Source organism: Haliotis asinina, chromosome 11 (genome assembly GCF_037392515.1).
Source record: "Haliotis asinina isolate JCU_RB_2024 chromosome 11, JCU_Hal_asi_v2, whole genome shotgun sequence".
Taxonomy (NCBI): Eukaryota; Metazoa; Mollusca; class Gastropoda; order Lepetellida; family Haliotidae; genus Haliotis; species Haliotis asinina.
Genome location: NC_090290.1, coordinates 57,841,352 through 57,851,078, shown reverse-complemented (window position 1 = coordinate 57,851,078; position 9,727 = coordinate 57,841,352). Strand labels below are relative to the sequence as shown.

The following is a 9,727-nucleotide window of genomic DNA, read 5'->3' as shown; positions in this document are numbered from 1 at the left end:
ACTCGAACCCAGGTCTCCAGCATGACAAGCAAACACTTTAACCACAGGGCTACCTTACTGACCCTATACTGTGTATGAGTTAAGCCAGCTGATCATATACTTTCACCTGGCAATCAATAAGAAAACACTCAATGTGGAGCAAAGGATCATATATATATAATCTGACCAAATCGGTAACTGAACTTACAAAATAGTCTCAATGTCAGGAATAGACGTACATTGTCGGTTAGTCCCACATGGATTAAAACTGTCAAACTGCTGGGCATCTGCTTGTCTCAGTCCTCAGCAACCCTGTCTCCTGATGTGTGGCGGTGTAAAACTAAACTCACTCACTCACTCCTAATGTGTGTAACCCAATCAGCAGGCGAAATAAGTTTCCCAAATTTGCTATGCGTCAGGCTAACTATGCCTTAAGGTTACTTGCCCATAAATCATTCCCTTCCCAAAATTTGAATGTAGACACAGGTTTCTTTATTAAGCTGCCAATATGATGAATATTTTTATCAGGTCATAACCTTGCATGATTTAAAGTGTATTATAACTTAACAAGTCAGAGAGAGTGATATATTTAAAAAATGACCACATGAAAATTACCACTTACCATTCGGGCCAGTCACTCAAGATTTACTGGCCTGTCTGGATTCATACTAGCCACCAGCTAGCTGGCCAGTGGCTATTTCTCGTACTGAGCCCTATTGAGTCAATTAACAAAATGTGGAATTTTCAGTTGTATTTCTTCAACAGTAAGTGTCAGTAAAACTTTCTAAAATAACTTAAACTGCCACTGAGTGTAGTCTCACCTTGTTGAAGAGTTGATTTGAATGGGAATGGGATTTCAGAATACTGGACGTACAGTCGGTCGTCATAACAACAAGCTGAGAGGTTTGTGATGATACCTAAGATATAAGTGAACTGGTTACATAAAGTTAGGTCATGAATGTGCCAGACGTTGGTTGCATGGTTAACCCTTTAACTGACAGTCACCATCTCCTTCTCTACACTGTTGAAAGGGTTGCATGGTGGCACTGTTGTCACCATCTTCGACATGTGAGAGTTTCGCTTGAACTCAGATTTATTCGGGGACACTGGCTTAGACCTGAAACAAAGTTGTAAATCATGACCTAAGATTTCTAACAGATGAATTAAAACATGTTCATTGTATTTCAGTGTGAAAATGGCTCCCTTTCAACAGCGAAATACACTATTCAGGTCTAAATCTTAGTACATGAATAGTATTCATTTCATGACTTACAGCTGTTGAGTTCAGTGGTAATTACAAGAAATATGTTTTACAAAAAAGAAATAACTGAGTTAACGAAAATCAAGGATTTTGCAAACATTTTTGCACAATTTCATAGACAGTCAAAATTTAAGGCCAATTCCAACCTGAGTATACGTTTGTATCATTGTCATTATCAGCTATTAAGAATAATATTTGTCAAACTTTGACCATATCATAAAGAAGGCAAACGAGACAACTGTATGACACAGACACAGTTATTTACCATCATCATAATAAAGAGACTGATTGAGTCTGGTTCTACACCACTGTTAACAATATGCCAGCAATATGACACTGAAAGAGACACCAGAAATGGGTGCACATTGCAACCATGTGCAAAATCGAACCGGAGTTTTCAGCATTACAAGCAAACACTTAAACAACACCTGATATATCACAAGGAAAATAAACACAGTACTCTATGCCACACAGGCTTACTCATGTTCTTCCATAATAATGGATACAAAGGGAGATAACTGTATGTTGCACAGACTTACTTGTGAAGGCAAAGGGAGACAACTATATGCTGACTTACTTGTGTATGTCGGTAGTGGTGGGCAAGGCACTGGCAACTTGTCTGGAGTGGGCAGGGCTGTATGTTCCCTGGTACAGTGTGCAGCCTGTGTAGCCGGGTATGTTTGGTCGACTACAAGTAAAAAGTAAATGATTGAGATCAGCTGTATCTTGCATTGCCAGGTCTGGATAGGGAAATGGGGAGTGTATATTAGGTAAAAAAATAGGTAGATAGAGAAGTGCTTCTCTCTGATAACAAATAATTTTGGTACATGTCACAAGCAACATCTATACTAATGAAGCTATTAGTTAAATGACAGATTCAGCCAGAGCATGAACTTGATAATCTAACCATGGTAAATTTGGGAAATTACTGACCAACAGAAATTGCTGGGTAGAACATCATTTCGTGCAACTTTTCTGGGCCAAACTATGTAATGATGGGTGTTATGTAACATGGTTTGCTTTGTATGATGAAAGGAATGAACTTCTCAAAAATGACTTGTTATTCCATAAAAAGACATAGTGTCTTCTGTCTTCAGTTGTATATTTGACAACTTGAACAACCCATGGGATCTTTAAAAGGCATTTAGAAGTGAAATACATAAGAATGAAGATTTTATGGATATCAACATCTTTATTACGGGAACACAATGTTTCGGAGTTAATGCTTACTCCTTCATCAGGTGGATGATGATGAAGATCGGGTGGATGATGATGAAGATCGGGTGGATGATGATGAAGATCGGGTGGATGATGATGAAGATCGGGTGGATGATGATGAAGATCGGGTGGATGATGATGAAGGAGTAAGCATTAACTCCGAAACATTGTGTTCCAATAATAAAGAAGTTGACTTCCATAAAATCTTTATTCTAACCCATGGAATACTGACACAAAAGTAAAACCATGCTATCACTCACTGTCCAGTTTCTACAGGCCGAGGAATGGTAACTCTCTTGACAGTGAAGGGCTGGAATGGTTCTCTTGCATTGTCTATCTCCTCAAGGTTCTTGGCACCAACACAGCCTCTGTGGAGACAATGCAACAGAAAAATGTTACATGAGAAAACACTTTTTTATTGGTGCCAGTGACGTGCTTCATCCATGGTCGCCTTATACACAAGGTACATGATTTATCCTCGATTCTGAAGGGGTGTAGAGGGGGTCGCATTATACATGGGTATATACGGTAATATAAGAAGTTAACACATGCATTTCTATATTGTCTCAGTGTTCTACAAGCATAGGTTGCAAGAGGCTCGTTATACCCATATCACCACCAAGTACCCATTAAAAACACCCCATTAGATAGTAGTTTGACATAACATGAAACACCAATTTTATTTCACGTTTTTATGGATTTTAATTTTCAAAAAGCCTAAAGGCAGGAGGCAAAAAAAACACATCACCAGTCAAAGGAATATTCCTTCTATTTTTTTGTAAAAGTATGTTACTTTTGGCAATTTATGAAGTGTACATTGGGCAAAAACAGTCTGAGAGAAATTTTCTTGCAAGTTTATATTTTTGGCCAATACAAACATAAGCATGTTTTTGGAAAATGTCTTGTTTTCTTACTCTTGAAAAAATATGACCAGCATATCTGATAAAAAGAAAATAAAAACATTTGTCTGGCCTAGTGGAAAGATATGTAAGCCTGTAAACCATAAAACATGAAAGGTTTGGACTTGGGGTATTCTGTTGTCTGAGACTGCATGACTTACCCATAAGATGGAATCTGGTCAGCTCGAGGATTTGCACTGCAGCTACACAAACAAACAAAGTTCATTATCTCAGTCAACATTATAATCATTATCTATTTAGACTTTCAAAAAGGTTTCGTCTTGATTATGATCTTGGTTTGTAAGCACTCCACTAGAGCTCTTCAGTTTTACATAGACTATAAATGTTTGAGCTGCACCACTTCTTTCCTCCTCTTATCTTGCTAACAATCTGTGATATTCCGGAGATACTGCTCGAAGTGCCTTTACACTAACACCATGAATGTGTGAATAAAATGACTATGAGCAAATGTTCAGTCACATCTCACTTAACACTATTTGGGTTGTATTACTGTGCATTATGAACAATACATAAAGAAAACTGGACAAGCAAACCATTGACTTAACATGTACTATGACCCAAACCACATGGCACCTGAGTCACACTTAAAATGGAATCAAACAATTCATTAACACACTGGAGGTAACCCTGTCTAGATCCCCCACTACACTTTTACAGGGCTTGGATCCACCGTTTCACAGTGACAGAACATGGACCCACCACTACTCAGTGACAGAACACGGATCCACAACTACAGTGACAGAATATGGATCCATCACTACACAGTGAGAACATGGATCCACAACTACACAGTGACAGAATATGGATCCATCACTACATAGTGAGAACATGTTTCCACAACTACACATTGACAGAATATGGATCCATCACTACACAGTGTGAGAACACGGATCCATCACTACATAGTGTGAGAACATGGATCCACAACTACACAGTGTGAGAATACGGATCCACAACTACACAGTGACAGAACACGGATCCATCACTATTCAGTGACAGAACACGGACCCACAACTACACAGTGACAGAACATGGATCCATCACTATACAGTGTGAGAACATGGATCCATCACTACACAGTGTGAGAATACGGATCCACAACTACACAGTGACAGAACATGGATCCATTACTACACAGTGAGAACACGGATCCATCACTAAATAGTGTAAGAACATGGATCCACAACTACACAGTGTGAGAATACGGATCCACAACTACACAGTGACAGAACACAGATCCATAACTACACAGTGACAGAACATGGACCCACCACTACTCAGTGACAGAACACGGACCCACAACTACACATTGACAGAACACGGATCCATCACTACACAGTGTGAGAACACGGATCCATCACTACATAGTGTGAGAATACGGATCCACAACTACACAGTGACAGAACATGGATCCATCACTACACAGTGACAGAACACGGATCCACAGCTACACAGTTACAGAACATGGATGCATCACTACACCGTGACAGAACACGGATTGACAACTGCACAGTGACAGAACATGGATCCATCAGTACTCAGTGACAGAACACAGATCCACTACTACACAGTTACAGAACACGGATCCACCAACACAAAGTGACAGAACATGGATTCAACACCACACAAATAAAATATCCCTTTTAGTTTGTTTTATGACAGGCTCATACCAAATCACACCCTTCCATTCAAGGATGACATATGATTCCTTTTATGAAGTTGAACACTTACAAGACATATGGTTCCTCTTTGTAATATCCTTTCCTTGTCTGAAACATGTCCCAGCCTCGACCAGTTGCCTAGCAACACAATATGCGAGAATATAATCACACACTTATGATTTAAAAGCAATCACATGTACTCTAGGACTTTCGAAACTCAGGAAAATGAAAAGATTTTTCATGTATATCTCAACAGTTTATGTAGCTGATATGTGAAAGTGTGAAACACCTGTTAAACAAAGTTTGGCCTAACTTCAGTTCCAGTTTTAGGGAGATAGGAAACATGGAAAAGAGACTTTACTGGGGAGAGGTTGGTGCAGAAATGAGCAATGTGGATTTTTTCAAACTACAAAGCATCTTTTTGGAACAGACCATAACTTTATGCAAGTTAATGTGCATGATATTATATTACAAAGGGCAGTTTTTAAATGTCCTTTCTGAAATTAGACTTATCTTCATTATAAACCATAGCTGACGTAAAAAATAATATCTTTCATGCTGAAACTATGAAGGATGTAGCAAATTTTTTACAGAGTGATTATTTTAATCAGGTCTAAGTTTGGTTGAATCGCACATTGTCATGTATACCCATATTGACACTTTTAAAGTATCAAAGTTTGAATCAAGGCAACACTAATGTAACTTCTTGTTTCACAGATCTGCTTGTTCCCTATTACCAATGAGTAATGTGTTCACAGAAATATTTTATTCTCAGGAATGAGAGAGTTGGATTTTACGCTGCTTTTTGCAATATACCAGCAATATCATGGTGGGGGACATGGTGGGGGACAACAGAAATGGGTTTCACTTATTGTGCCATGTGGAAAATCAAGCCAGGTCTTCAGCATGATGAGCAAACACTTTAACCACTGGGCTACCCCACCACTCCCTATTCTTAGCAATATATGGTGAGCATGATTAAGTGACAATACACTATTTGAGTTTGTAACTGTAAAAGTGATTTCTATTTTTGTTTCTCATACACTTATGAAATTTAGGGAAAAAATCAGTAAACTCACTGTTGGGACAGGGCTAGGGTTGGGGTTGGGGTTTGGGTTGGGGTTGGGGTTAGGGTTAGGGTTAGGGTTGGGGACTTGTTTCAGATAAGAATCATATGTAGCATTAAAATAAGCATCAGACTCATTAATATTGTGAAAACGCAAAGCCTTGCACAAACACAACCACTTATACACCCTCTAATACAACCACTACAGTACATTATCTACAGATCTCCCACCTGCCACTCTTGAGCAGCAGGGTCATATTTCTTCAAGCTCCATCGCTGTGAGATCATGTCCGGTTTGTGCTCCATGGTGGAGACAGGTTGCCACATCTTGGGGGCCAGCATGGAGTCCCATGGCAGCTCCTCATAGCCTCTGAAAATACAAGGCCATCAATTTAGCCACTAGTCATAAGACCGAGCATAAATTCTTTTCATCAGGCAAGTTCAATTAATTACAGTCACTACTCAGTATGGTGACATTTAAGTAAATAAGGACTCATACATTTTCCAAGAGACTGAAAAGTTTAGAAGACTGTTGCGTATATATGAAGGAATGATAAAAACAATTATCATCATGTTGAAAAGAACATGCAAGCAATTTGATTTCCTATCAATGTATTTTTAGGTTTACAGACTCATGGCCACATCAAATATCTGATGGTGTTCAATAGCATAAACTCTACTCTCACAGATCCAAAGTTGACAGGAAAACATAGCTAAAACGGAATAATGTATTTTATAAATTACGAAGAGGAACTTTAATTTCAGAGATCAGTAAACATAAAAATATTAAATACATGACTTAACTAAATATAAAACAAGTGCTTGACTGACCTCTGAGTGGAAGATCCATACATGTACCTAAGAGCCAGGTGGTCTCTACCTCCTTTACTGAGTTCTGATGGAGGCTTGGCTACAAACATCGACTGAAAACCAACCAACAGCAAAAAACTCTAACAGAAACGTTCTAACTTATTCCATATATCTTAATATTCACAAATATAACTTTAGGTATTACCATATCCTTATTTGCAGCTGACACCTTTTTCATATTCCTAAACAACACAACAGTTTAATCAATTATTTTAAACTGTAGTTTATTTCGATTATGTCTTAAACTGTCATGTCTACTATTCTTGTCATAAATACCTTTGAGCGAAGTTCTTCTGGGGGTGTTTTCCTGGGGTCGTAATCACTTGTCCATCCTACAGAGCAGCAGTCATGTTCATTTTACATCAACAGTATTAAAGTTATTTTCTTAATTTCATGAAAATCTTTTACAAATTAGCTAATGTATTTCTTCATCAGAAATGCAGAGACACTTAAATACAGCTGAAGATTAGGTTTACATAAAACCATTTAGTGTACTAGAAGTAACTCGTCAACTACCTAAATGGCAGAAATCATTCTCTCTTGTTATGAAGTTGACTTCTTCCGTAATATGAAAACGACTCTTCGTAGCTAATCATAGTGGTAAAAAGGATCATTTCATGGACATCAAGGTATCAACCATAAATATGTATTTGGTCTTATGATAAGAATTATATACATGACATAATCAGATCTGTTTTATATGTTAAGGTTGCAGTTATATCTGCTACAAACAAAATCATTGGTTTACCTCCGAGTTGAGCTCGTATCCAAGCATCAGATATCTTCCTGCTGTTCCATGGAGTCGGGGCACCGGGTGCATAGGTATGAGATCTCCGAAGCTCAGGAGGGGCAGCTGGGTCACTGACTCTGTCTGAATTCTTTCCTTTCGGTGTACCTGAATTTGGTGTGTCGTTGAGCTGAACAAGAGATCGTATCTGAGTATGTCCAGTATTCCTATCAACATCACCTCCTACACTCACAAAGCCAGACACAGGGTCCAAGATGTTATCACAGCTTCTGTACGGAGCAGGTGCTCGAAAGTCACCGTCATCATTCCATTTTTTAAATGCTCCATTTTCTTTTGTGCTCTCCTGAAAGGAATCGTAATCACGCTTACCCCTGAGACTTGGAAATTTCATTTGTCGGGCTCGTCTTTTTTCTTCAATTTGCCTGACAGCATTACCCCCTAAACTGGCATCAGAAGACAAATATGTTCTAAAGTTAGGTCGTGCCCTAAAATTCGAGTCAGACAAAACAAGCCCTGCCTCCAAAACCTCTGTCATTGTGTCTTCTTACTCGCTCCCAACCTTCCGATTCTGAGAAAAGAAAACAAGATACCACAATCTGTTGTTGTGTTTTTGATTAACAATAACGCCAACTAAACTAAGCGACCACGGAGAGCTGGTGCTTGTTTTCATGTGGAGGCCGCCATGTTTCCGAACGACTGTAAACTACACCGTCGCTATGATACCGTCCGGAAACTTCCAAATATGGTAACACTCGGCCCACAGTAGTTTGTAATCAAACTCTGATTTTGTAAACAGGTTCGACAATTTACTAAAGCTCTTTCACACAAAAAGTCACACGAGATAATGTCTTGATCTTTAAAGGAAATCCATGCTTTCGTTACTTTTCATATTTTCGCGTCGATCGATATAGTGTTTTCCACACGGAATATTGTATTGGAAATTATGTGTAGATGTTTCAGTCGGTATTGATGACAAACATACACATTCACAGAAGAGTGAAGAGTGAAATAGTAGTATCGTGAGATTGTTCACTTCTCTGAATGTACACGTTATTTAACACGTTTTGGCGTGTGGTTTATCCAATAAGATACGAAAGCAAATCGAGTTGGTGAGTAAGTCATTATATAGTCCAGAATCCTTGTGAACATCCATATACCGATGTCTGGTGTCTGTTATAGTTTGTGGCTTCTAGAGATATTCCAACAATGTTGGCTTCAAAAATATCAAATAATATCCTGCTACACATGCTGGAAGGTAAACAATATCCACATTGTGATATACATTCGATAGTGAATGAGGTGGGTTATACGGTGCGTTTCGAAATATTTAAATTGATATCGACAGTGGGGGACACCAGAAACAGGCCTACCATACAGACCGTGAACAAATCATCATTAGAGGATATTGTTGCAGTTTTGGAAGTTTATTATCCTATTTTTGTTGGTGATCTTTGTTCTGTTTTGGTGCACATGATTTAAGTTTGGATGATATGTTCACAGCTTGTATGGTAGCCTGAGAAATGGGCTTCACAGATTGTATCTATGTGGGGAATCTTCAGCATGACGAGCGGACGATTTAACCACAAGGTTACCACATCACCCTTCACATTCAGTAAATCGATATCATTACCACTTCATCAGTACATATTTCTGACTAGCTTACCCATTATTTCAGAATCAGGCGTCAGCATTACATAATGTCAACCACCACCTATCACAAACCCTTGCAATTTCTATCACAATTGTTGAAGCACAGAAACAGGTAAATATGCTTTGTATTCAGTTTTCTCTTGCATTTAATAGCTACATGTACATCGTAAAGCGTATATAAACATTTTGCAATGATTCTAAAACTATATATTAAGGGATTGCATTAAAGTACGTTTAAAAAGCCGGATGGGGATCGTTTACCCCGATCTCTTGTTGCCAAGAAATGTTACGTAAAACTTGGATAAGTCAGCAGTAAATGATACAGGAGTCCCACATAAAATCAACTTCGTGTTA

The 9,727-nt window shown here is 38.5% G+C and overlaps 1 protein-coding gene across 1 annotated transcript; it reads right to left on the bottom strand.

Moving 5' to 3' along the window:
* Positions 1–707: 707 nt before the first annotated feature.
* On the bottom strand, positions 708–8,287 carry LOC137256256 (protein SPMIP7-like). The gene is made up of 9 exons (XM_067793988.1): positions 7,724–8,287; positions 7,252–7,307; positions 6,937–7,028; positions 6,337–6,475; positions 5,110–5,177; positions 3,519–3,560; positions 2,719–2,826; positions 1,818–1,928; positions 708–1,096 (listed from the first exon to the last, which is right to left on the bottom strand). The coding sequence occupies exons 1-9, from the start codon at positions 8,256–8,258 to the stop codon at positions 970–972; spliced, it is 1,278 nt and encodes a 425-aa protein (XP_067650089.1). The 5' UTR covers positions 8,259–8,287; the 3' UTR covers positions 708–969.
* Positions 8,288–9,727: the final 1,440 nt, after the last annotated feature.